The following is a 27,629-nucleotide window of genomic DNA, read 5'->3' on the forward strand; positions in this document are numbered from 1 at the left end:
TCAACAACAAAAATTGTCGCTGCTTTTTGTGTTGAATATATGCTACATGGTAATTTATGGACCTAATAGGTATCTAAAGCCATTTGCATATAACAAAATATGTATTTTGTCAAAGTAATTGTTGAGCTAAAAAACAATTAAGAAGAAGTATATTTTGGAGGCCCCTCAAGAGAGTGGGGCCCTAAGCTATAGCTTGTTTAGTATACGTAAATCAGGCACTGCTACCATCATCCCTGCTACCACCAAGCTACTTTACTTCCTCTACTGATATGTATTGCCAGCGATGTCCCCGCAAATCAGTAAGCAACTTTGGCAGTGATAATCACTATCTCCTATACACAATTGCTTTTAGAGGAATACCTGCTGGATTTATACGGTATCACATTTTATGCTAAAAACATGCTGAAGAAAGGGACCAGAACCACATCATAGTACGAATACCAGTTCTACACCTCTACTTAAAGGTAAAGGTAAAGGGAACCCTGACCATTAGGTCCAGTCGTGACCGACTCTGGAGTTGCGGCGCTCATCTCGCGTTATTTGCTGAGGGAGCTGGTATACAGCTTCCAGGTCATGTACCCCTCTACTTAGGCACTGTTAAAAACCTTGTTGGGAAAGCATAAAAATGAAATTTTTGTGGTTTGTGCACCTGCTGTGTACAGCCATTTAGTGGGCTACATCCCATGTTAACGGATACTTAATGCATTTCCCACACACCCATCCCATCCCCTTGGCATGTGAATAATACTTACAAATATTTTTTATTTTCATAAACATCGTGCAGCTTTAAAACATGCGGGTGTTCTATCAACTTCAGGATGGCTATTTCCCGCTCCACCTGAAAGAGAAAAGCAAAACACAAGGAATTGTTAGAATCAGTGTCTTAAGACTACCTTAAGAATCTGTACTACTGTGTGTCTTCAGTTATTACCCACCGCCACCCCTTAAGTACCACTGACTTCCCACGGTGTAGTAACCACACAAAAAACAAAGTAAAAATTCAGGAAATGGCAGGGCATAGAAATAATAATGTGTGCTTAGTAATAATGAATGAACACATTATTAACAACAATATTGTTATTAACTTCCACAGCACTAGGACACACCTTGCTGGGGCATTTGCTTGTGTGCAGGCATCCCTGGAGGGTCTACCATGGCTGACACCTTGCCTGCTCCTCCAGTACCCACTACTACTTACCTTCTCCACCGGCTGTGGCCCTCCATCCACCAGTCTCTCTGTCATGTTTGTGAGTGAGCAAGCTTCCCTGTTGGTGGTCCTCTAAGACCATGAGCCAAGAGTGTGTGTGCTCATGTCCCTGGCCCATTGCAGTGCTTGTAAGTCCACTCACAAGCTCAAGGGAGAATCTGGGAGATGCTACAAGCTCTCATGGGCTTACTCAGCAGCAGTCCTGAAATGAGTTGGGGAGCTGAGCAGCTGCTCGGTTTCTCCAGCCCATTACGGTGCTGCTGCCTCCCCCCTGCCCCCCCCCCCAAATCTGAAGCCAAGCCTGCTTCTCAGATATGCAAAGTTTACACAAATTATTTCTAGAGGGGTTGACATGTAATCTATTGCAGCAAAAACAACAAAGAGTCTTATGACACCTTAAAAACTACAAATTTATTGTGGCAAAAGCTTTCATGGGTTAGTGTTCCCACATCACATACATGAAATGCTATCCTTAGTGGGCACTTACATGCACATAGCAATATTAAACAATAAAAAATACAAGCCTACAGCAACCTTCTCATGTTTATGAAGATAACTACTTTCCCCCCTTAAATAAGCTAAAAGTGGTATTCAGAAATCCTAAAGTAAAACTATTTCTCCCACACTTTCCCCTCTCTCTTCTCACCATGTGCCTGTCACGCCCTCCCCAAATCTGCTCTAGAGCATTGGGAGAACCTCAGTGCACAGGAGGAGGAGAAATTGGACAATCTCCTTACTGCTACATTGAATACAATCCCATATTTCTGAAGTCTTATGAATGAGGAGTTTACTCTTAAACAGCCTCCATTCATTTAATAATACTGACATTTCTTTCATATGGTACCCAGAGCTTCAAAGTCTGATGTGCAGATTCTGAGTAAAACCCAACTATACCTTCTTACATTCAGAATAGAGGAAAAATGGAGGCAGATTTGCTAATCTCCTCTGATGAACCAGAAGCCTTAATTAATTGCGCACATGAAATTAGCAAATACCCATTTTATTTTGTTTCACTAAGTGTCACTATATGGGTGAATTTACAGTCCATGAACAACAGATTGGCAGGTACACTTATGTAATAACAAACTATTGGTGCCCTAATTACATTGCCCAATGAATTGAGAGGGAAATCTAGAGGGACTGAGCACTTGGCTCTCAAGAAGCAGAATGATACAACTCCAGAAGGAATCTACTCTGAACTCAGTTTAGAAGCTGCTACTGGTGGTACTATTATAGCTGCTTCATCCTGGCATATTGTGTCATAACTTCCTGTGGATGGGCAATTGGCATGGGTCTGGAGAGAGTCAAAGAGGCTCTGGCACACTTTCCTAATGGCCAAAATTAGAAAGGCAGGAAAGCTGGTACGATGCTTGCCTGGCTCTAGACCACAGTATAGATTTCCCCATTTCACTTGCCATGGTTAGGATGTTACTTTGACTGCAGGGCAGAACAGAGATCACCACTTGTACTGTGCCACAGCTAAAGCACATTTTTTTTAAAAAAAATCTAGGCTACCTTATGCATTGTGGAGAAGACCTGGAGTATTTCTGATACTGGATCCTGACATGTGTTATGTTCATACCAATAATCCCCCCTTTTTGTTCCAGAAAGGCCTGCAGCACATTGCCTTTGAAAAACCCCTGCTGTTGACGGCTGTGGCAACATGTCCGACCAAAGTGAGAGATGGGGTGCTAGGGCTGTCTCAGGGCACTTCTTAGTTACTGTCCAAAAGCTTAAGATGAACAGGCACATAAAAACAGAGGCTTATGGCTTATGTTGCTCAGACAATGGCCTCAGTTACAGTTTTTCTCTGATTCACTTTCGACACTAAGTGGGGGAGGATAGGTAAAGGTAAAGGTAAAGGGGCCCCTGACCATCAGGTCCAGTCGTGTCCGACTCTGGGGTTGCGGCGCTCATCTCGCTCTATAGGCCGAGGGAGCCGGCGTTTGTCCGCAGACAGCTTCCGGGTCATGTGGCCAGCATGACAAAGCTGCTTCTGGCGAACCAGAGCAGCGCACGGAAACGCCGTTTACCTTCCCGCCGGAGCGGTCCCTATTTATCTACTTGCACTTTGATGTGCTTTCGAACTGCTAGGTGGGCAGGAGCTGGGACCGAGCAACGGGAGCTCACCCCGTTGCAGGGATTCGAACCGCCGACCTTCTGATCAGCAAGCCCTAGACTCTGTGGTTTAACCCACAGCGCCACCTGGGTCCCGCAAATATTGCGTAAAAGAGCAAATATTCACCTTCTGCAACAAACAATCCACTGCTAGGATCTACATGCTGTATTTTTAATTACTGTAAGCTACACTAACTTTTTGGGACACGGGTGGTGTGTGGGTTAAACCACAGAGCCTAAGGCTTGCTGATCAGAAGGTCGGCGGTTCGAATCCCTGCGACGGGGTGAGCTCCTGTTGCTAAGTCCCAGCTCCTGCCAACCCTTTGAAAAGTCAAATTGCAAGTATACAAATAGGCACTGCTCTGGCGGGAAGGTAAGCTGCGTTTCCATGTGCTGCTCTGGTTCGCCAGAAGCGGCTTTGTCATGCTGGCCACATGACCTGGAAGCTGTATGCTGCGCCAGCTCCCTCAGCCAATAGAGCGAGATGACTGCCACAACCCCAGAGTCGGTCACATCTGGATTTAATGGTCAGGGGTCCCTTTACCTTTACCTTATACTAACTTTTTTATTTCTCAGTCATTAGCAAGTCACCCTCTTTTTAGAGGGGTACCTGTCTAGTCTCCCCTCCCCCCTGAAAACAGACTAAGCATCTTGTGGCACCTTAAAGTTTAAAAAAACTGTATAAAGTGGACTCCACAAAAACCTAGGCTATAATAGATTGTCAGCCTTTAAGTTGTCACAAGACTCTCACTTGAGTTTTCAAGCTACACTTATCCCATGCTTCCACAATTTAATAACAAGGGCTAGAAACTTTCATATTAAAAACAAAGCAGTTGATCATTACAAATAAAATCTACAAAGGAACATGCATCTATAGTGTACAATTCTGATGGTTTAATGCAGGATGGTGTAAGTAATATTATAATGCTCAGAGCAAGCTCAATAAATGCTCAGTTATTCTGCAGAAATATCTATGTTTTTTCCTGGCACTTTATAGAATTCTGGATTAGGGTTGAATAATATTTATGTAGTAGAAGTAAATAAGAACCAAGAAAAAAAGTGTCTGATCAACAGTTTGCTCATGGGAAGAAGGTAGTAGGAAAACTTTATCATGAGCACTGATTGCAGTTGAATGTAGCATGACAGAACTTAAAAGAGTTCATTGAGTAATAGCAGCTCCAACAGAGAATCGAAGGAAACTGCAACATGAGTCATTAAAAGGTGCCTGCCCATGCAGAGGTAATTTGTATTAGCTTTTGCTGGTTAAGTGGCACACACAAAATGTACAGGAAGGTGATGAACACTAAATCTATGGCGAAGTGGCTTCTCCAGAGGCCCAGATGATGGTTCCCTATGGCACCAAGAGACACCTGAGTCCCGATTTGGTAAGTCATCAGGACATTTGATTACAAAGTCTGCAGATGATGATGATGATGATGATTATAATAAAGTATTTATAACCTGCCCAGCCCATCTGGCTGGGTTTCCCCAGCCTCTCTGGGTGGCTCCCAACAGATTAAAAACAGAATAAAACATCAAATATTAAAACATTCCCTAAACAGGGCTTCCTTCAGATGTCTTCTGAAAGTCAGCTGTTTATTTCCTTGGCATCTGATGGGTGTTCCACAGGATGGGCATCACCACCGATAAGGCCCTCTGCCTGGTTCCCTGTAACCTCATATCTCGCAGTGAGAGAAGTGCCAGAAGGCCCTCAGAGCTGGACCTCAGTATCCAGGCAGAACGATGAGGGTGGAGACGCTCCTTCAGGTATACAGGGCCGAGGCCATTTAGGGCTTTAAAGGTCAGCACCAATACTTTGAATTGTGCTTGGAAACGTACTGGCAGACCATTGCGCCATTGTGAATTCACTGCTAACTACCAACTCTGTGACACTCATTTCACTAAAGTGGTTATAAGAATCTGCCCTTGCGCTCATACTATACAAGAGAAAACAAAGCACCCCTGAGCTTTTCTTATGCTTTTACATCATATGTGAATGTCAGTATGGTTTCCAGCTTTAAAACTGCACTAGCTAAATGAAAAATTCCCACTCTTCCATTTATTGTTTAGGCTGTTGCCTTAATCAGAACTAGTGATGAGTCCTGGTCTTCTTTTCCAAACCTGGCACCATACTCCTAAAATAAATGTGGCCTCTAGGCTCTAGGAAGGAAAGTATAAATGTTTCTTTCACCCCATCCAGAAAATATGTTTGGGGTGGGAGTTGGTAAAAGGGAAATGCTAAGCACTGTCCCCTTCCTTCCAAGCCCCTCCTGAAACTGGCTCCTGGTTTTAGGATAAGTGACAGAAACATTACTCCTCCCCATAATCCCGAAGCTCCCTTCCAAAGGGGAAATAGAGGCATTGGTCTGCCTCTCACTGCTGACTTTGCCACTCAGTACTGGGGCAGTGAGTATATTTGCCCAAACCACAACATTATCTGCCCAGAGGTGCAGCACTTTCTGGCATCAGGAAAGGAAGACAGTTTGCTGAATGGGAGAAAGTAAACCAAGGGCACCACTCAAGTGGGAGCTAATCTCCCCATACCCACTTCCTTACCAAGTTTGGAGTCTGGAATGGGAAGCATGCCCCCCCCCCCGGTGCTGTATCACTTTGCAGCCCACTTACTTTGTCCAATGAAACTCAAGTGAGACTCAAAGAGCCCTTAAGAATAAAGCCAGCCTCAGTTTGCAAAGCACTGAGCTTCTTTCCTGTCTACACCTAAATGGGATGGAGTGCTGAAAACCATCTTTTATGGTAGAGATGCCAAATAAGCTTGCTAGGCTGGATAGGAGCTTCAGAAGTTCATATTTCTCACCTCAGAGAAATAATAGCATTATGAGGTTCCAATTCTTCTACAGCTCAGATTAAAATCTAAGACACAAAAGTATTCCTGTTTAGTCATATAATCCTTCGCTTCCCTTTCCTTTAACAAGACTCAGCAGCTAGAGCAGTAGCAATGTCGTTCCAGCTGTGCCAGGAACACGGAAAGAATAAAAAAATCAAGTCTCTCCCTCCTGTCTCTCTCCAGAGGCATTGGTAGTGTTCCAGGACACAGGCGTTAGTGGCTCTTGGGAAATTTAGTCTTCTCAGAAGCTACTGCAATGGCAATAGCAGTGGCAGATCTGATCTTCCTCCATTGATCATCATATGGCTGGAGCAGGCAAGTTTTGTTTACAGGGCAAAAGGTAGCATTGGGGATGGTGATGATGATGATGATGATGACAGTATTATTATTTTGAGGGGGAAGGGGAAGCAGAGATAGGAAACCAAATATAACATAAGCTACAAGCAGGAAGTTGCCTGTCAGTGTTTGATAGATACATTAGGGACTGATTTTAATAAAAGTCTATTTTCATGAGTGAAAATAATTTCTGTCTTACATAACATAGACGCTAAAAACACTTCCAAACCAGCATGTCTAGTGGTTATATCAGAACACTCAGACAGTACTTCCATTCCTGAATTGGCCCCCGCTTTCTTTGTGACCTTCAACAAGTCAACGATTTCTCTATGACTTACATCCCCCATTGGTGACATGAGATATTTGGTAAAATTGTAATAGCTATCAATTCTGGATTGTACCACCTGGAAACAGGGGAAATCAGACTCCACTAAAATTGCAAGAACAACATGAGGATAATAAATTTCACCTGCCTTTGTCTTTGCTCTCTCAAATGAAATGTCTGTCTGTATTTATTATTGCTTTCCCATGTAACTGAATTAAATACTGAAAGCCAGGGATAATGACACGATCCTTATCCAGATTGCTGTGGAAATTGATACAATGCCATTGTCAACTCTTCCTCCATTCTATAGAAACATTGCAGAGACATTGTGTAGTAGTTCTATCAAAAGCTTAAAGTGTAGCCATGTTTCCAAAATTATCTCTGCAGCGCAGCAGCGAATGTCTGCCTAAGAACAGGATTTCACATTTCCAGGGAAACACCAGTGGATGATATAGGGCAGACAGAGACTGTAGTAATTGTATCACTGGATTGGTTAGGAGAACACAGTGGAAATCCATGTAATCACACAATCAGTATGAAGCCTCTGAAATAAAAACCAAACAGATCTTAAGTACGGGATACAACTGTGCATTCTTTCCCTCACCTTTGCCAACGATTGGTACCACTTTTATGCCTCCTTGCACCAGGAAACCCACATATTGCTTTCTGGCTCCAAGCCAGGAAGGATGAGAGTAGAGCCCTGCAGGGCTGGCTGCTTTAATGCAGATACAATTATCAGAGAGCAAGACAAGCCTCAAACTGCTAGGCTGGAGAGAGGCTCCAGGAGCCTGCAGTAAACCAGAATCATGGAGTGACATTTGCATAATGTTAAAAAGACACATCCATCTGCCACACAAATCCCAGTCCCCAAGAGAGGATTCCAGATTCGTTTTTTGTCCCCCTTTTCTGCAAGGGGCTTTGTCCAGGTCATGGCAAAAGCATTTGGCTGGAGAGAGGGGTCAGAAATGACTTCAAAGTGGACACAAAGGCATATCACTTGCTTTATGACCTTGCAGGTGCCAATTAGAGGTTTTTAGGGTCTAAGCAGGGAGTTGATTAGCTAGTAAGATGCTTCACTGACTCTGCTAATGAAAGAGACTAACACGAAGGCAACATTTCCCTTAGCAGGAACAATGCAAAATATTCACTTATGTCCTCACCTCCAGCCCTTTTCCTCCAGGAGAACTGGCTTCTCTTTGCTTTAAGCTCAATTCACGTGCATGGATGTCGGTGAGAAAGCAGCACTTTATTTCCAATATCCTAACTCGCAACATAATCTGCAGAGCCCATCCTATGTTTCTAAGAGGCAAATGTCATTCCTGTCTCTTATGCATGCTCTTATGCATTTCTTTTACATTCATTTTCCTCACTTTTTGGGTGACTGAGTTAGTTGAGAAAAGATGGAACTGCAAATGTTTGCTCCATAAATGGATAGAAACAGAAGCTAGTGTTACCTTATTCTGTCCATCTGTTTCACACTCACTCCCAGCAGGCCCTCCTTATATAGTAGAAAGCTGAAAGGCTGTCCTCTCCACAGAGGCAGTAGGAAGGGCTGGGGGAACTGGGTAACATTTCCAATCACTCAGGCCAGGGAGTGCAAAAGTAAATTTGAAATTGCCAGCATCAGCCCAAGCACTGAGATACAAATTTTAGTTCCCACACCCTCCTCCTCTAGTTCATGGCCAACTTGCACAGCACCTGATTTAATCACAAGGCCCTTGAGCTGGTACTCAGAAAGGAACAGAGTGCCCCAATACAATTAATAGGTTTTTGCTTGGAATTCCAAGCACTATCTCTGAGTATTGTAAATGTCAGGGAAAGGCCATTTATCCCTCCTCCCTCAACCCACCATTAGATGACTCTTTGTCACCTCATGGGAATTTACAAATGATTCAAGCCATGTTTGAGTTGATGATCAACATGCATTTGAGGAATCACTCAATCGACTGAAAAAGCATAGGAGGGGAAATGTAATCTGAAGTAGGAGACTTCCTCCATACATGTTAGATGCTTGCTTGTGATATATTGGAATAAGGAAAGTTCAACATAACAAAGCTCCATTGCTAGTGAAGCAGCACAACCCCTCTGCATGAAAATGTAATTTTATAACAACAAATTATAATAAATTCTGCTTTTGTTTAGCCTTTCTAGCCTTACTTACACAGCTGTCCCAGCTCAGAATCACTACTTAATACATCATTACATTCAACTATTTTCATTTTAGCCACCAATCAGAGAGCCAACATGTTCAAGTATGGCATCTATCTGCAGTGCATGTCTCTTTAAATAATGCCTGGTCTGCAGGCAGGCAGCTGTGATGAAAACTGACAAAATGGATTTATTAATTCAGCATGTAGTATAATCAGCTGTCCAATAGTACATGGCAAATCAACCATCTGACATACAGCTCTGTGACAACACTCAGCAGAATTAGCCTCTCCAGAGCTGGAGCCCAGATCTGTCTCCAGTACAATACCTTCCACAGCAGTAATGTTGGGGGAACTTTCCACACTGACCTTCCTTTAACTTACCTCATCAATTGTAACCAAAACCACTCAGGGACAGGAACTCTCATTAGACCTAAGCATTTTTTGAAAAAAACTGATTTATATGACACTTTTCATCAAATGTTTCAAAGTGGCTTACAGAAAAAAATATGAAAAATACAAATGGAGGACATTCTGTGGAGTTGGGCTCACAACACTGAATGCATGAGTCGTGCTTCTGGTCGATGTGGGACCACTAATAGTGCTCCCCCCAGATTATCTCAGTATCCTAGATTTTGTTATTCAGGACTTTTGCCAATACAAGAACCTTGAACTTGGCCCACTAGCAGACAGGAAACCAGTAGGTCATTTAATGCTGTCGTATTCTGTTTCCATCACTATATTCATGAATGCTGGAGACACTTAGGAGAGTTATATTTTCAATATAAAAAATAAATTCCAAAAATCTGAGTTAAATCCAATTAAAGTTTTAAACATCACACACACCTTGTTTACTTCTATGCAGCCCTATAACAAAGAGGGAGCTTGGAAGAGTAGCAGTCTGTCTTCCTAACCTTTCAGCACTACAGAAAGGAACGTATTATGTTTGAAATGCCTCAGTCTGATACTGACAGAAGCACCCACATTCAGGCTCCCCCAACCCCACAGTACTGTAATTCTCCTTCCATTAAAAATAAGTATATGCTGTTGAAACAAAACGACAATACTCAAGAGGATCTGTGACATTGTACAAGGAAAACAGAACCACCGCACACTATTATCCAGGGCCTCTGAGAAAAGCCAAAGGACAGCACACGCACAATCAAAAAGTCAAGTCTGCACTTTTCTCGCCCTGTCTGCTATGAAAGCAGGGAATGTGAGGGAAGGGAAGGCCTTGGCTGAAGTTGTGCCAAATGCACTCCAGTGATTGATGAAGCTATGCTGACCTAGCTTTACCCCTCTTCCCCAGTGGGGTTTCAACAGACTTGGTTGCAACATATCCTGTTTCTTTTCTTGGCCTATAGCTGCAGCAGCAGAAACGATGTTTGGGTTCAAGCTCAATGAGCTTTTTAAACAGATGTGGAAACCAGGTGGAGTAATATGGGAGAGATGGAGAAGAAACCCTCCTAAATCAAATGTGTTTGAGGATTACGTTGTGCATGAACTCAAAACCCTGTAGACTCCTTCGCAATTCATCTTACCATCTCTTGCAAGCACTGTACTGAAAGGGAACCTAGGGTACCAGTACACAGGAATGACACCTTTTCTAGCCCATTGCCATTCAAATGGTGTGTGCGCGCTGCATCATGTAGCTGATTATGTGGGGAAGGGCTTACCTGCCCCCCCCCATATTTTATTCAAGTTGGCACCCCTGCATGGCTCACAGAGTGTCCAATAATAATAATAATAATAATAATAATAATAATAATAATAATTTATTATTTATACCCCGCCCATCTGGCCGGGTTCCCCCAGCCACTCTGGGCGGCTTCCAAAAAACAGAAATTCTAAAATACAAAAATCCATCAAACATTAAAAGCTTCCCTAAACAGGGCTGCCTTGAGATGCCTTCTAAAGGTCTGGTAATTGTTCTCTTTGACCTCTAGTGGGAGGGCATTCCACAGGGTGGGTGCCACTACCGAGAAGGCCCTCTGCCTGGTTCCCTGTAACTTGGCTTCTCGTAATGAGGGAACCGCCAGAAGGCCCTCGGAGCTGGACCTCAGTGTCCGGGCAGAACGATGGGGGTGGAGACGCTCCTTCAGGTATACCGGACCGAGGCCATTTAGGGCTTTAAAGGTCAACACCAACACTTTGAATTGTGCTCGGAAACGTACTGGGAGCCAAGGTATACATGGTGAGAGGCTCAGAAGCAGGCAAGTGGCTGCACAGTTCTTCACTGGAAATCAGTATGTGAAAGAATGCTGGGCAGGAAGAGAGGAGAAGTCAAGGAGCAGGAAAAGAGGGGAAAGGCCCAGGAGCTTCGTTGTTTAGTGGTGTGTGTCACCTAGTTCAGTTTCCCCCAGCAATGGTGCCCTCCATATGTTGTTGGACTCCAGCTCCCATCAGCTGCAGCAAGCATGGTTAGTGGTCAGGGATGATGAGAGCTGAGGTCCAAAACATATGGAAGGCATCAGGTTAGGGAAGGGTGACCTAGAGTACCAAAAATGCTAATACTGTGTCCCTGCCCCATCCCAATAAGCATTATTGACATAGGTTAAAAGCACCCAGACAAGCCTACCGAAGTTCATCACTGCAGATATTTAAAAAGAGGTTAAAGGCTTTACTATTCCAGCAAGCTTTTATGGGATAAACAATTTTTAGGAGATTTGAGTTTTTGGCATATTCTAAATGGATGCACTTTGGTGGTTTTTTTAAATAAAAAACTTATAAAAGAGAGAAAATCATGATATGCATCCTATGAACAGAGAGGAGACAATCCATGGTTTCAGGCTAAGTGCTAAAGTAGAAATGCAGAGGCTGGGTGATGTGGGTTCCTTGAAAAGACCTGTGTAGGATGATTCCAGTCATGCTCACTACCTGGTCCCACAATCATTGTTGCATTCATTGTGGGCTAGTATGTACAGTTGAAGGACTAGTCAATTCTACAGGCCTGATTATGTTTTGGCCACACTTCCATCGCCTTTCAAAAGCAAAACTACCTTATTATCCTTTGCCGTAGTTATACATCATATAGGTATAAGTATTGCCCTGTACAGAGAAGAAGGCCTTGCTGATATTTCTGATGTCAGCCTGCAAATACATGGCTATTTCCAGAGCATGCCATAGGCCAATTTTCACATGTTGTGATGTTTTAAAGCAGTCGTTTTGTTCTGCTGCCTAGCACTGCTGGAGTTCTTTGTTGCCCCCTTTCCCCCACTGTGTCCAGAATCACTTTCTGCCCTGTAAGAAAGTCAGTGCAGCAAGATCCTTTGCCATCTCATGAACACATAGCTTCCCCTCCCAAGCATCCTGAGCTGTGCACAGGGTTGCTGAGCAAATATTGAATAATGTGTGCGAATATGCACTCACATGCACTCACACAAACCTTTATATGAGAGAGCTTCTTCCCCCTGCCCCCACCCCAGAGACCTTTGCATGATTACACATCCCCATGCAGCTGTAGAGAGGATGGCAGAAATAGCTATATTTTCAGCTCAAACCTTTCACTGGCTGTTATTGTATGCAACTCAGGCTGCACAGTATGAGACCACAAAGAAAAGCAAGCACGCATACACGGGCAGAAAGAAAAGCAAAAATTATATCACAAAATCGGCCTCTGTTTTGACAGCAAAAAAAGCTGTCTGTGCTCAGCCCAGAACCACCTCAGGCTCACTGTGTGACAATGGCAATGACAACAAACTTCCTGGACCCCCTCAGTGAAAACATTGTCATCCCCTGCCTTGTAGAGACAGCCAGAACAGCAGCAGCAGCAAGTCTTCCCATCAGTGCTATTGCCATCCAGGATCCTACCTGGCAGGGAGCTGAGTGATCAAAGCAGCCAGGAAAGATCATTTTGTTTTCAGGTTATATAGCCTCTCCTGCTTCCCCCACATACTGCCACCCACACATCCCTCTCATTAGTGGGGACACTGGTGACATTTTGCCAGCCAATCAATATCAAACAGATGCCAGTTCTAGGAGGAAAGTATAGGGGAAGCCACAGAAAGCAGAGTCCTCTAGTCACTGGTGTTTGTGGCTTTCTGAATTATCCTTGGCATGCCACATGTGTGCACACAAACACATATAGGTGCACACACCATCCTTGCCCTGCCCAAACTCATCTCTTTCTGTAAGAGAATGACTTCTTTAGTAGTATCATTTTTGTGGTTGCATTTTACCAAGTGGATGAAAGCAAGCTTGAGGCACCTCCTTCACCTGCTTGCAGAATTACTCAAGTTTGCTAGAGGTTAGCTACCCAAACAGTCCACACCCTCCACAGTTTCTTTTGCCTACAATGAGTTCTTAAGACGTATATGTTCCCCTGTTTCAAACAATTTACAAATCTTGTTCCTTGCTGTTCAGAACCATGCAGTAGGGTGACAGGCGGCAATGAACCTGTACACTCAGAGTGCAGAGGTCAAGTAGGGTACACCTGCTCTCCATCCAAAGTCATTCTGCCCAATCTTTTTTTTTTAGCTTCTTCTTCAATGTTATTTCAATTTGTCAAATGCCAAAGCAGCAACTTCTGCCAACTGCAAAATAGCAACATTCAAAACATTTGCTTTGCTTCCCCAATCACACCAACTTCCATTCTGCACTTTTACTGCTTTGTTATTTGTCTAACAGCATAGTTAAGACTTCTCTCATAAGGGTATTTAGGGTTGCATCCTTAATTCTGTACCAAGAAGGAAACACTGGGAGTGATTCTAGAGCATGGCCAGCAAACATGGGGCCCTCCAGATGTTGCTGAACTACAAATCCCATCAGCCCAAGGCAGCATGATAGCCAAGGATAATGGATGTTGAAGTTGAACAACCTCTGGAGGGCACCACATTGGCCCTACTGCTATTCAAGAAACTTGTCTCCTTACAGAGAGGAATGGCAACAGCAAAGTCTCTCATACTGGGTAGTTTAGAAGTAATCCTTAGGATGCTGCTAACAGTGGATATATTGGCTGCTCCACTCTGCTCCAGAGACCATGTTGGGTGTAGATATCCTAGTATCCCTCTCTCACACCTTCTGTGGAACTGAGCCTGCTCTGTTCCTCCAATTTGCCTGGCCTCCAGTCTACGACCTATGAAAGCAACCACAACAACGTATAGCTTTTGTCACCAATTTTAGCTTCCATCCTGGTGGCCCCTCCCCCTCCCCAGGCCATGCTGGTTTCCTGCCCCATGGGAGAATATGGCCTGATTCAACATCACAAGCAGAAATTGCAGTAGCTTACAATGTGGGTCAAATGGGTCTAAATGTTAGACTCTACTTATGGGAAGACAAGTACAAAAAGGAAGAAAGAACTTGTTTGTCATGAGCAACGAGTTGCCATAGATAGTCTTCAAAGTACATATATGCCACAATCCTTTACATTTGTTATAGATTGCCTGAGGGCTCCGAATGGAGGGAGGCTGTTTCTCTTTCAACATTATGATTCCAATGCAGAACACGTCTGCCGCCATTTTCAAACCACATCCAAAGTGATTTTTGTTTTTTGTTCATTCTAAATTACAAAAAAAAAATTCTTTAAAGCCCTTGTATTATATTCAAACCAACAACAACCCACTTGTCGGGCTTCTTTGCCTAAATAGGTATGTACATTAGTGAGAAATGTAGCAGTTTTTAGAAACTTTTTGCAGCATGAGGATGGAGTAACAGGGAAAACATCATCTGCTAAATTTCTGCCTGTTGCACAACCATTAAAGAAACTGGTAGTCTTGCTGGAATGAGGTGGGGTGAGAAGGAAGGCAACCCTAGCCTGCATTTACCATTTCAACAGGAAATCTCAAAGCCACATTTGGTTTTTTGGTTTTTTTGCAACAAGAAAATAAGATGTGCTCCCCAAAGGTTTACAATTTCACACAGGATGGGAAATCAATTTCCCAACCAATCCTACTGTGAAACGTGAGTTAAGCCAAGGATTTGTTTCTACTGGAATGCACAGAATCATAAATATCTTCATTTTTAATGGAATTCGGGTTCTTATTACAACAAGTTTTGCTGCAGTGAAGCCGCGAGAGTGGAATGTGGCTGTCAATGGGTTAAAAGGGAATCTTATTCTTCCACTTTCCTTGCTCTGGCACCCTGCATTTTCTTTTAGCACAGTCGGTCCTTTTGGGTTCCAAGACCCACTAAACACCAAGGGGTCAAGCTGAGCATTTTAGCTCCTTTGTTCAACAGAGCAATGCGGGGGCACAATATATCTTCACACAGGGGCCACCAGTGCAGCTGTGATGATTAAGACATCAGCATCATTAAGAGCTGCTGCCTCTGTGCAGTCAGCTCTGTCTAAGCCGCCCACCACCATGCCGTACTAGAGCTGCCCACCTCTCCCTGGAGGGTCCCCATAGCTAGTTGCGCTCTGTGCTTGCACATCTTCACTCACACACAGAACATATGCTCATTAATCATTTGGGATCCAGCTGCTGCTGCTGCCGCCGCCACCGCTTAGAGACTAAGGGTATCATCTCTTTGAGGCTATATAGAGATTCTTCCCTCTCCTCCCCAACATTGCCTTTTAAAACAGAGAACTCCCTTATTTGGTGTCACTGAATGAAGTGGAGGAGGAAATAATCACAAGGATATAAGAGGAAGGGAAAATAATAACAAGGTGAGTTTCCAAAGAGATGCACGTGAGGATCCCTATATATTCCTTAATGGTAGATACTACCTATGTAACAAATATGCTGTCTACTAGACAGCAACATAAAAGGACTTGTTCTCGTTCTGAAGGTGTCCCAGACTAGTAAATTGCTAGAACATCACTGCAGATATGCAGCTGAAGAATCATAGTGCTTGGGTTAAGAATCCACCCACCCACAATATTCCTCTGTAAGTCTGAGCCACTGTGGCAGGCTAGCTGATAATAAGGGAGCAGAAAGGTAGCCCTGTGGAGGACAAAGGTTAAAGAACAAGAGCTCGGCTGAGGCTCTGATACACAAGTTCTGGAATACAAATCAGTCACTGGAATGCAGCTGAAGGCCACTGTGCTACATTCAATTTTGATTCCCAGGCCTCATAGGTTTATGATATAATGCCCACGTGGCTGTGTTCTCTGCTTTTCCCATGACATGTTCTTTTTCATCAATGCACCTGTAAACATGCATCACAAGGAATGAGGACTGCCATCCCCAAGCATTAAAAAGCCATGAGAAGAATGCCCTGAAACGAGTATTCTGGCCCAAGCTTACCGACATTCCTTAAAAAGAGAAAGAAAGAAAAAATGCCCACAAATAATACATTTGGCTTTCTTCCCCTGTAGCAAGAAACTATTAATGGAAACCTCAAACACATTTCCTAGATGGTCTCTATAGGGCTAGTGGAAACATAATTAGTAGGGTTTTTTTTTTTAAAGTGGGAAAGGAAAGCTTTCACTCTTTATGATTCCAGGAGATGATGGGCTGCGGGGCAACCATTAAGTATTACAGGACTGTGATAAAATGGCTCCAGTTGGTAATATTGGGCCAGTTTTATGGTCCAGTAGAGATGTAGCTACTCCACCCATTGATCAGAGTCCATAAGGTTAATATATTTCCAGTAGTTCCTCCTCCTCTATGGTATGTTCTCCCCAGCGAAGCTCACCTGGAGCCAGCAATGCTATATTTTGACACCAGGTCAAATCTTTATCCTCAGGCATTTTATTGCTGAAGTTTTCTTACCTGGCACTGTACAGCTTTGTTGTTTTATTTTAATGGTGGATCATACTATGATCATACTAACATGTGTGAACATGTTAATCTTTGGATAATTAATATGGCAACTTTTACCTGAAGGTTTATTGAATGCATTTAGTATTTTAGTTATATTAGCATAAGTCGCCTTGAGATCCTTGTTATATAAGGCAATGGATAAATAAGGGTGTCGTAGTCATCATTCAGCTTCTGCAGGCCATGCCCCAATTTATTTCCCACCAACCTGGGCCTTAAGGTCCATTGAGACAGAAATGTGTCACTTGTTGCCTGAGAATGTTGAGAGCTAAGAGATACATTTAAAAACCTTAGGAATGTCTTAAAACAGAAATAGACATGCCCCTAACTATTCTCAAATTACATTGAACACATATCTACTGGCATGCATCTTAAGAGCCATGACAGTAAATAGTAAAACTGGAAATTGACTTTAATGCTCACAGACAAGCAGGAAACTAAAAGCATCACCAGGAATCAATATGCATTGTATTCCTAAATGAGGGACATGGCTGCTGGTGGAGCACAATCTGTAATACTCTGTATCCTGGGCTCTGGAGGTGATCATGAGAAACAGAGAAGCTGAGATTGTGGTGGAAAAGTTAAGGCAGTAATAGTGGATACTTCTTTTTCAAATATTTTATTTTATGAAGAAGAAGAAGAGTTTGGATTTGATATCCCGCTTTATCACTACCCGAAGGAGTCTCAAAGCGGCTAACATAACCCAGAGATGCATTTTAAAGAAAAGGACACATTCTACTCATGTAAAAACACGCTGATCCCCGGACCCTCTGTCTGTGGGCCAGATTGAAAAGGCGATTGGGCCGCATCCGGCTCACGGGCCTGAGGTTGCCTATCCCTGGCCTAGTTCATAAAAGACTCTGAATTATGCTGGCTTCCTTTTGCTTGACGCATGCATCGTTTCTTCTTCAAGTGGAGAACAGGGAGCACCTCAGTAAGTGGATTAAATGGGTTGCCTTGCTTCAGCCGCAACTTCCTTAAGTGCTACTGTGTCCTCCACTGAACTGATGCTTTGTAACGTTTTGGAGGTGAAGCACGTTCCTTAGGGAACTGCAACAGCTTTCCCCTCCCATTGCAACAGCCCTCTCGCTCCACCAGGAGAAAGACGTAAAAATCATATGCTAAAACCATTGTTAATGACATTGCTGGCCTTTCTCCAGCTCGTGTACCTATACCCCAAAAGACCTTTAGAAGAGAGAAGCCATTACCTGCCATCTATGCTGCGTGCACGTCACTGTGCATGATTGCTGATCAGTGCACACCCTGCTGCATTTCCCCCCAAAGGGCAGTAATGTAAATGCTGCAGAGGATTTAGAGCTGCACTCATAATTCATAATAAGCACAAGCTGAAGCCTCACTTTCTATGCTGCTATTTTGCAGTTACTGTAAAAGCTCATTCTACAAATAAAGGGAAAGGGTGTATTCCCAAAGCTGCTATAGCTAATGTAGATGAACACACTGAAGCCTCTATAGAAGGAAACAGAAGTCAAGGATTAGCCAGGGAAGCTTTTCCAGGCAGTATCACATGTGGAACACAAGTTGAAAATCTCCTTCTTCATTTGTTAAATCAGGGTGAGATCAGGAAGTGCTTGGTTTTGCAAATGAGAAATTATGAACTTCACGCCCATCTGAAACTCATGTCCTCTTTCGTGGAAGTTTGCCCTGGGCACATTATTTATTTATGAAAAATATTTATATACCACTATTTCATAAAAGGTTTAAAAGTCCTATCCCTGAATCAGAAACTAGATTTCAGTGAACACAAAGGTGCCTTGCAACTGGATTTTGATTTTATAGTAAAACCCACATAACAGCGCAATCCTAGGCACGTTGAGTCAGATGTTAAGTCTCTATGGGTCTTACTCTAAGATGCATGGGATTGCAAACAAAGCTATTGATGAAGATATGCCCTAAGAAAAACTAAAACAAGTTATGTCTAGGAAACTTTTGTCAAAGGAAATGACAAGTCCAATCCATGAAGAAAGCTTCATGTTTTGACCTCTAGCAGAGTCAAGAAACATGGGCTGAGAGGCAAGTGAAGTCCTCCATGTGAAACTGGCTAAGAAAGCTTCCCTAACAACAGCTTTTGGAGGTGGTGAATGGTGATCTTAAATGGGGCCCTTGCATTGTCCCCTCCATATTTGTTACACTCCCTCCCTATGGACAACATTTCTCTAGCCTTTATTTGCTTTTCTCCTACAACTCGCTCATTAGCTACCCTATGATACCATAGTGAAGCAAGAACAGTGGTGTGGTGTCAGTAGCAATAGGAGGTAAAATATGAGGATCTGGTGGGTAAATCTGAGAATCAAAAGGCCGTAGATCAGGCACCCCCAAACTGCGGCCCTCCAGATGTTTTGGCCTACAACTCCCATGATCCCTAGCTATCAGGAACAGTGGTCGGGGATGATGGGAATTGTAGTCCAAAACATTTGGAGGGCCGAAGTTTGGGGATGCCTGCCATAGATGATAATGTCAGAAAATAACAATAGGCAAAGCATGGGGAGACTTATTCTACATGAAATAGCTACTTGGTTGGAAACATCTGATCTTTTTCTGTTTCATTGCACTGGGGTCCCTTATTGGCAAGTGTGACAAGCAGAAGGCTAGTATAGAGTGATATAGTTATTAAGGTAAAATAATAATAATGTGGAAATACATTGAAATGTATATGGAAACTGAGTGGAGAAAGTTACAGGTAGGTAGCCGTGTTGGTCTGAGTCGAAGCAAAAAAAAATTCCTACTGAAGGAATTTTTTTATTGAGTGGAGAAAGAACATAGAATCCTTTGACAAAGACCAGCTCTGAGTCAAACAGAGAAATAACAACATTTCATTTGAACCAAATAAATATGCCATGAAGTATATGAGCAAATCACATCATCATCATCATCATCATCATCATCATCATTATCATCATCATCATCTTTTCACCTTATTTCCCAAACTGGGATTTAAGACAGCTCACAAAATTAAAAGAAATATAGATAAAACACACATACTGTAGCTAAAATTGTGTAAAAGTTTACTGTCAAAACTAACTATGGAATTAAAACAATATCTAACATATATATTAAGATGCAGATGATAATGATAATAAAAAACCCAGTACAGCACAGTATTAAGAACCCCTTTCTTAAAAGCAGTAAGTCCCCAAAGGCCTGCAAGAAAAGACAAATTCACCTGCCAGTGGAAGGACAACAAGGAGGGAGCCAGTGGTAGTGATTGCCAAGCTGGGGGAATCCTTATGCATTATGGTTTGGTTGGTGCCCTATACTAGTGCTTGTCTGAGAACCACAATGGGTTACATGACCGGTGGGCCCAATATGGAATGGAAGTTTTTGTGAACATTTTACATGTGGAAGTTTGGTCCAATAAACAGCATCTTTGCCCATTTTATGCCTGTCACTCGCAGCACAGCATCAGCTTTCATTCTGTCAAGTAATAAGGAAGTAAGAGGAGGAATAAGACAGGACTCCCTGCACAACCCTAGAGAGTGGTGGTGCTTTTGTTTCTTGCAGTTTTGCAAAACTCCAGACTATTCTCCCTCGCCCAAGAAAGCATCATAATGTAAAACATTGCTTTGGGGCTGGAGATAGAAAAACTAGGACACCACAGTTTGGAAAATGCTCAGTGCTGCATAAAATATTCACTATCAAATGAAACAGGTTTACCCAAAGGAAGGGATGCCAGAGAGGGAAAGGAGAAGGAAGGGGAATAAATTTAACTGTCCTGGACTATGGATGGATACTCCACAGTCTCATTAATTACTGCAGTTTCATGTATCTTAGGAAATATGTACTTCAGTGCATATACTTATTGTATAACCTTAAATCAAAACAGCATAAAAATTTAAAACAGTTACAAAAAAACAAGGAATAAAAGCGTTTAAACAAGGAAAAAGGAGCATTTAAAAATGAATAATGATAAGAAATATCGATATATGCCCTTCAGGTTTACATACTGCTTTTTCCATGATATTGCAACCTGTGTGTACCCAAAAATGGACATAATATTTTACCATGAATAAAACATATTACTATTTCAATTTCTATTTAGGGATCACCTAATAAATTCAGTGCTGCCGCTTCTTGTCTGCTGAATGTGAACAGTACACATTCTAGGATACATTGAGTAAACAGATTTCTGTGGATTCCAGTGCAAACTGACCAGATCCGCACATCCCAGACTAACACCTGGATTAGAATATAATTATCATTCAGATTTCATACTTATCTGAATTTTGTGGTACAAAAATGTATCAAAACATGTTTTAAGATGTATATTAGAATAAAATACATTTAGAAATGCAATTAGATTGAGATTTAAAAAAAACTTGTATTTAAACATGAGTTTTGGATAAAATATGTTAAAGGTGCATACGGTATTTCATGCAGACTTTTAAATAAAAAAATGCAGATTAATGCAGAAATGGGACAGAATTGACTTAGGATGACTGAACACGTTTGAAATCAATACAGACCAGAAATAGACTGATTCATACCTAATAGGAGCTACATCATGTTACGGATTCATCCTTGTTAAACAAATGCAACTGTTTTGTGTAAGCATGACCAAGGATGCTCATTCTCCATATACTCTCTGTCATCTGTTCCTCAACAAAAAGAAGCCTGTGTTAGATGTTTCTGTCCAAGGAAATGAGCTTGCTGTTCCTCCATTCCCCAGCATAATTGCAAAATGTATAATGTTGTTACTGTCTAGAACATAGCAGCAATGTAGTAGGGTTGCAGAAGGGGCAAAGCATTGTCAAGTAGATTTATCCATCATGCATGTGTTCCATAAGCTTGGGGAAATATGTTGAACAATGCCAGTCTCTTCAAAGGCAGCCTTATTTCCTTGTCAGAAGGCAGCAAAGCAAAGCAAAGGTCAAATGATAGAGTAATTCCAACTCTTCCCCATGTCTCCTCAATGCCACTCTCTGCTCATTTCACTTCTACAGCATCTCAGAATTTGATGGTGAGCTTGAAAGGAACAAGATCAGATGAATAGGCCAAGTGAAATGTGTGAATATGAGATATGGAGGGGAAACCCCGTGGCTTTCCCCCCTTTAGCTTTTTTCATTTCTTATCAAGGTACAAACAGCCCCCAAAGCAGGTACAGGGATCGCAAAGTGAGAGAAAGATTTCTAAGTAGAATGTTTCATTATAAGTACAAGTGGGATGTAATGGGACCTCTCTAGCTGAAGTATAGATGCCTAAGGGGCAGCTCACACATTTTAAAGCTGTCAGCTCTGCGCACACAGTGAGCATCTACGCACACACACCCAATGCAACAAGATATATTTGCGCACAGGCATACAACACAAAGTCCCAAATTACAGTATATTATTTCTTCATCCATTTTTAAGATGGAAGGATCATGGGCCTCAGACATACACACAGGTAGGTGTGCCTATGCAGGCAAGCTGTCCCACAATGTATACACTCATTGTGGGCACTAACCTAGAGTGCCTATAGGCTTGCTGGATTCAGTCTTGAATCCAAGGTGTTTCCAGATGAACCCTTTTAGAGCATTCCCCCCATGGTTTCTTCCTGTCATTCTTTCCATCTTTCTTTCACAAGGCTTCCATCCACAAGTCATCCATCCATTGGCTCAGGTGTGGATGCTTCTTTGCATTTTTGGTCTTCTGGTTTTGATGTGGGTTGTAATGCTCTTAGAAGGCATGCTCCTCTCTTTTAGTTCACCTGATTGCACCTGAACCAATTTGTTTTGGTCCACCATTACTGCCAGGTATGCTTTTACTTTTTGTATATGTATTAGTCCTGAAAAGCTCTTTGTTCAGGCCCTCCAAATAATGAACATGTACAAGGTTTGTTTTATTTATTTGTTTATTTTTAATGGGAGGTCCTGTGCATCATGTTCTATGAGCATGTGGTCAAAGGGGAAGCCCAGTAGTGTCCCATCCAGAGTTCAAGGCACCCAGATCATTTGCACAACCTTGGAGAGATCCCATAGTCCTGTTATGCTAGTTGTTGTCTCCACAGTGCCTAGCTCCAAAAGAAGTCTTGTGTACATTGGCAAGGCTATAATGCAGTAAGTCCCACCTCCCCAGAACAGCTGGTTCACCTTTGCCTTTTTCTGCAGTCTTTGACTCCTGTGGGCTGGGGAGTTAAGGGTACTGTGGGAGACTCCTCCTTTGAAACAGAGGAGGGGGGCAAGACTGTGTCCTTTACTTTAGGAGAGTTTTGAAGATGGTCCTAGCAGTTCTTCCCCCAAGGACAAAGCTGGAGCCTCATCATTCTATGAGTCTGCCAGACAGTGCATGGTGTCTGGATCATGGGTCACAACATTTTCTCTCTCTAATAAACCACATTAATAAACAGTTCCAACCTTCAGCATGAAGAAGTATTTTACATTAATGATGTTATGGAACACATAGGCTGCTTTTTTCATTTGTGTAATGCAGACTATGTGTGTAAAAGGTAAAGGTAAAGGGACCCCTGACCATTAGGTCCAGTCGTGACCGACTCTGGGGTTGCGCGCTCATCTCGCATTATTGGCCGAGGGAGCCGGCGTACAGCTTCCAGGTCATGTGGCCAGCATGACAAAGCCGCTTCTGGCAAACCAGAGCAGCACACGGAAACGCCGTTTACCTTCCCACTGTAGCGGTTCCTATTTATCTACTTGCATTTTGGCGTGCTTTCGAACTGCTAGGTTGGCAGGAGCTGGGACCAAGCAACGGGAGCTCACCCCGTCACAGGGATTCGAACCGCCGACCTTCTGATCGGCAAGCCCTAGGCTCAGTGGTTTAACCACAGCGCCACCTGGGTCCCTGCAGACTATGTGTGTATGTTGCAGTAAATAACTTATATTCTTTGACAGCAAATGGGAACTTTTTTTTAGTGCGAAGAATTCTAAAGTGTCATAATTTCAATATTCAAAAAGGCAGACTTTCTTTGTATATTACACTCCCTACCTGACTGCTATTGCTGTTGATCATGATCTACATGTGAAATTTGCTTGTATGTTGTGTAATGACTTAAAGTTAATGTTGCAGGGGACAATGGTGCTCTACCTCTACCAACCATCAACTTTGGACTTGATTATTCTTTCATACTTGCCAATGAGGGACTATTTTGATGCATTGAGACCCATGTCATTTCATTTCCATGATGAAGCCTGGATGAAAGAAGCATAAGCTACAAGTAATGAGCCAGTGAGAAGTGCCCTTGAATGACTGTCTGTACTATTGTAAACAAAAATTTTGGAGCTATGTTGCATGGGTTCCAATCCATGTGATCGCTACTAGACTCAACATCACCCTCTGCACCTGTAGACCCAGCCAATAGGTGAACTTGTGCTGTTGACACTGAAAAATGGACCTGAACAAACACAAGTGAGATGCTGCCTGGGTGGGTGGATGTTACTCACCTTGTAGTAATTATTGACTTGTGCTGATTTGATTTCAGTTAGATTTGCCACCCTCCAAACAGTCCCTGTGTATTTTTAACAGATGTGTGACAGGTCAAAATTCCAGTATGGTTTCAAATTGGATGGGGAACCACGTGTTGAGATTCCTACATTACAGGGTGTTGGAACTGACCCTTGGGATCCCTTCCAACTCCACAATTCTATGATTCACATGTTATGATTCTGTAAGAGCTTTTCTTGCATATCACTTTGATTTTCTTAAAATATGTTTTGTTTTCTTATTTTGCAACCATCGCAGCCACATACACCTCAGTGCACCACAACTGCATTTTTAAGACACAGCCAGCTGTATGCCTGTTAAATATGAAGATCAAATGATCTTGTGAGCTGATGCAACTGGCAGCTATTGAAGCACACAAATATGACAACAAAGCAATTACTAAAGAAAAGTGTTTTGGTTTTGAATGAAAATCTGTGTATTTCTCTGTCTCGAACATAAATACAGGTAAAGATCTACAAGGCAGGTAAAAAAAGACTATATGTCCTAATCAACCTCCTTATGAGCCCCTGGGATAAATAACCCTCCTATATCTAATTGGCAGGAGCTGTCTTATTGGATTAATAATGCTGGCTGCAGTCCTGCCAGGCTTCCAGAAGGGTGACTTCTCCGGGGTCACCAGTGCTGAGAAGCCTTCCCTCTGCAGCAAGTGTTAACGATGGCACACCTCCAAAAAGTGTTAACACCTCCAATGCCTGGTCTGTCCTTCTGCTTGAGATGACGTTAGCTTGTGATTTACCAGGGTTTTCCCCAAACCTTCCCCAGCACTAGACACCTTTATTTGTGTTAGGCCTTTGCCGAGCTGCAACGAAGCATGGCTGCTGGAAGACAAAAGATGGCTGTCTAAACAACACGGGCACACCACATTTGACATATGTATGCAGTTTGTTGGCCAGCAACAGCACATGTGCTGGTCCATAATTAGGTAATCTGGCAGTTTGCCAGCATATAAAGAACATTAACCAAGGGACAAAAACACCTGCCTCTAAGCTCAAAAAAATCTCAAAAAATTCAATAGGCTCTGAAGCAGGTGGCGAACCCACAAGGTAACACAGCTTGATGGACCCTTAAAAAAGACAGATACAGTACAGTACTTGTTCAATATATGCATACTTTACTACTCTGTGTTCTTGTCTTGCTGACCTTGGCTTATGATTAATGTTTTTTCCATGGTGTACATAGCAGCATCCTTTATACAAACCCTCTGGCACGACACTGGAAAGAAGGCCATTTGTGATGCAAGGGGAATGGGGCTAACGCAAACTATGACCACCCCGCTCATTGCTTTGTTGCTTTCTTAAAGTTTTTTGAATTCTTGAATGCCAAAATATGTGGCCAGGTGGTGGTTTTAAAACAACCTTTCAGATTAGTTCTATCAAATCAACCTATGGGCATTACATAATCCTCTAAACAGAGGCAGATAAATGTGCAGGAGTGGGGGGGGGGGAGGTCGCTAGAAACTGCAGCCTCTACTCACCAGCCAGAATCTCCTCAGTTTCCCACAGTTCTTTCTATCCCATCAATTGCACTGTGCTGAGTGTTCGTGCTAAATTTCACATTTGGCATGTTAAATATACAGTGGTACCTCGAGTTACAAATGCCTCAGGTTACAAGCGCTTCAGGTTACAAACTCTGCTAACCTGGAAGAGTTACTCCGAGTTGAGAACTTTGCCCATAGTGGGCTGGGGAGTCTCAGCCAGATGGGCAGGGTACAAATAAATTATTATTATTATTATTTGACCCAGGATGAGAACGGAAATCATGTGCTGGTGGCACAGCAGCAGTAACAGCAGCAGCAGCAGCAGCAGCAGCAGCAGCAAGAGCCCCATTAGCGAAAGCACATCTCTTGTTAAGAACAGTTTCAGGTTAAGAACGGACCGCCGGAATGAATTAAGTTCGTAACTAGAGGTACCACTGTATTTTATAATTCTTTTGGCAATATCCATCTAAGTAACACTTGGAGCAGACCTATTGAAACCAATGTACTTAATTCAGGTAGGTAGCCGTGTTGGTCTGACGCAGTCGGAAAAAAAAAGGTCCAGTAGCACCTTAGAGAGCAACTAAATTTGTTCTGGGTATAAGCTTTCGTGCCTGTATCTGAAAAAGTGTGCATGCACACGAAAATTTATACCCAGAACAAACTTAGTTCAGGCATCCCCAAACTGCGGCCCTCCAGATGTTTTGGCCTACCACTCCTATGATCCCTAGCTAACAGGACCAGGGATCGGGGAAGATGGGAATTGTAGCCCAAAACATCTGGAGGGCCGAAGTTTGGGGATCCCTGACTTAGTTGTTCTCTAAAGTGCTACTGGACAATTTTTTTTATTTCAATGTATTTAAGTCAGTCAAGTCCATGTATTTTCATGGGTCTGCCTGAGTAAGAGTAATATTGGATATCACCCTATAACATTCCATGAATCTTCATTTTGTATGACCACATAAATATATTTCATAACATTGCAAATGATGGCTTACTTATTCTCATTGTATTTTCAGTGTCATGGGTTGTCTTCATATTGGGTACATCATTCATGTTAAGGGAAGTGTCATTCCTAATTTAAATCCAAGGACACAGGATAGGCCTGTGATATATGAGTCTGTCCCATTATCGAGGACTGGAAACAGCCTACTTTAGTTACAGCAAGGTGAAAGCCAAGTGTGTTTGCTTGCATTCATACTTCAGTGTCCATTTAAGGACTAGAAACATCTGAAAGACTCAGCTACATTGACACATCCGATTGCAGAATACCACTGCAGAGGAGATGATGGTGCAATGAAGGGGGGGGGGATACATTTTCCACTGTTAAAAGTGGCAATAGCATTGTTGTTTTTAATGCAAACAAAATCTGTATCTTACATAAGTCACACAAAGAAATGCTTGTTTGACCAGTTTGAACCTACAGATTGTATGAACTGGTGCCCACAAGCAGCCGGTCCTAAAATCCAATGGAAAACTCACAGAAAGAGGGGCTAACTTTTCCCTTCTGGCAATGATACTTAAAATAAGTTTTACAGTTGAGTCATTGGTATTTTGGTACTGATGTTTCCTCCAGGTCTATTCATGAGTCTAACACAGAAATGTCACTCCCCATACTTTTGTGCAACTTGGTATGGACTTTTGTTGAGTTTCATAATTGCAGAGCCAGGACTAATATGCATTGGTCGTATCATCCCAGCTTGCCAGGGTGCAAGTCATTTCTTGTGTTACTACGTATAGCTCAAGCAAATCCACAGAATTCTTGTGTCAGTTTCCCAGTTAAGATCACACAGTCCAAGACACAAGTGTGCTGGCAGAGCAGCATCTGCATGCTTCATTATAAGCAACAATGGAGGACAAAATCTGGGAGGGCAAGCTATATCTGGAGTTTGGAACGGAGATTCCCTGCCCCCCATGATTTATTCTGTCGTCCCATGATTTGTAGTCATGTCAATCCAAAGAAAAGCAGATTGATGTTTGTTCTGATTCAGCAGTAAACATGTTATTTTCTTGGACCCATGACCAG

General features: G+C 42.6%; 1 protein-coding gene across 1 annotated transcript in view; it reads right to left on the reverse strand.

Moving 5' to 3' along the window:
- BRSK2 (BR serine/threonine kinase 2) overlaps positions 1-27,629 on the reverse strand; it is a 383,428-nt gene that overhangs the window by 115,288 nt on the left and 240,511 nt on the right. Inside the window, exon 3 of the mRNA XM_060279665.1 lies at positions 753-838. Within this exon, the coding sequence (XP_060135648.1) occupies positions 753-838 (86 nt within the window). The remainder of the gene's footprint in view (positions 1-752; positions 839-27,629) is intronic.

The sequence above is a fragment of the Zootoca vivipara genome, chromosome 1 (assembly GCF_963506605.1).
Source record: "Zootoca vivipara chromosome 1, rZooViv1.1, whole genome shotgun sequence".
NCBI classification, from domain to species: Eukaryota; Metazoa; Chordata; class Lepidosauria; order Squamata; family Lacertidae; genus Zootoca; species Zootoca vivipara.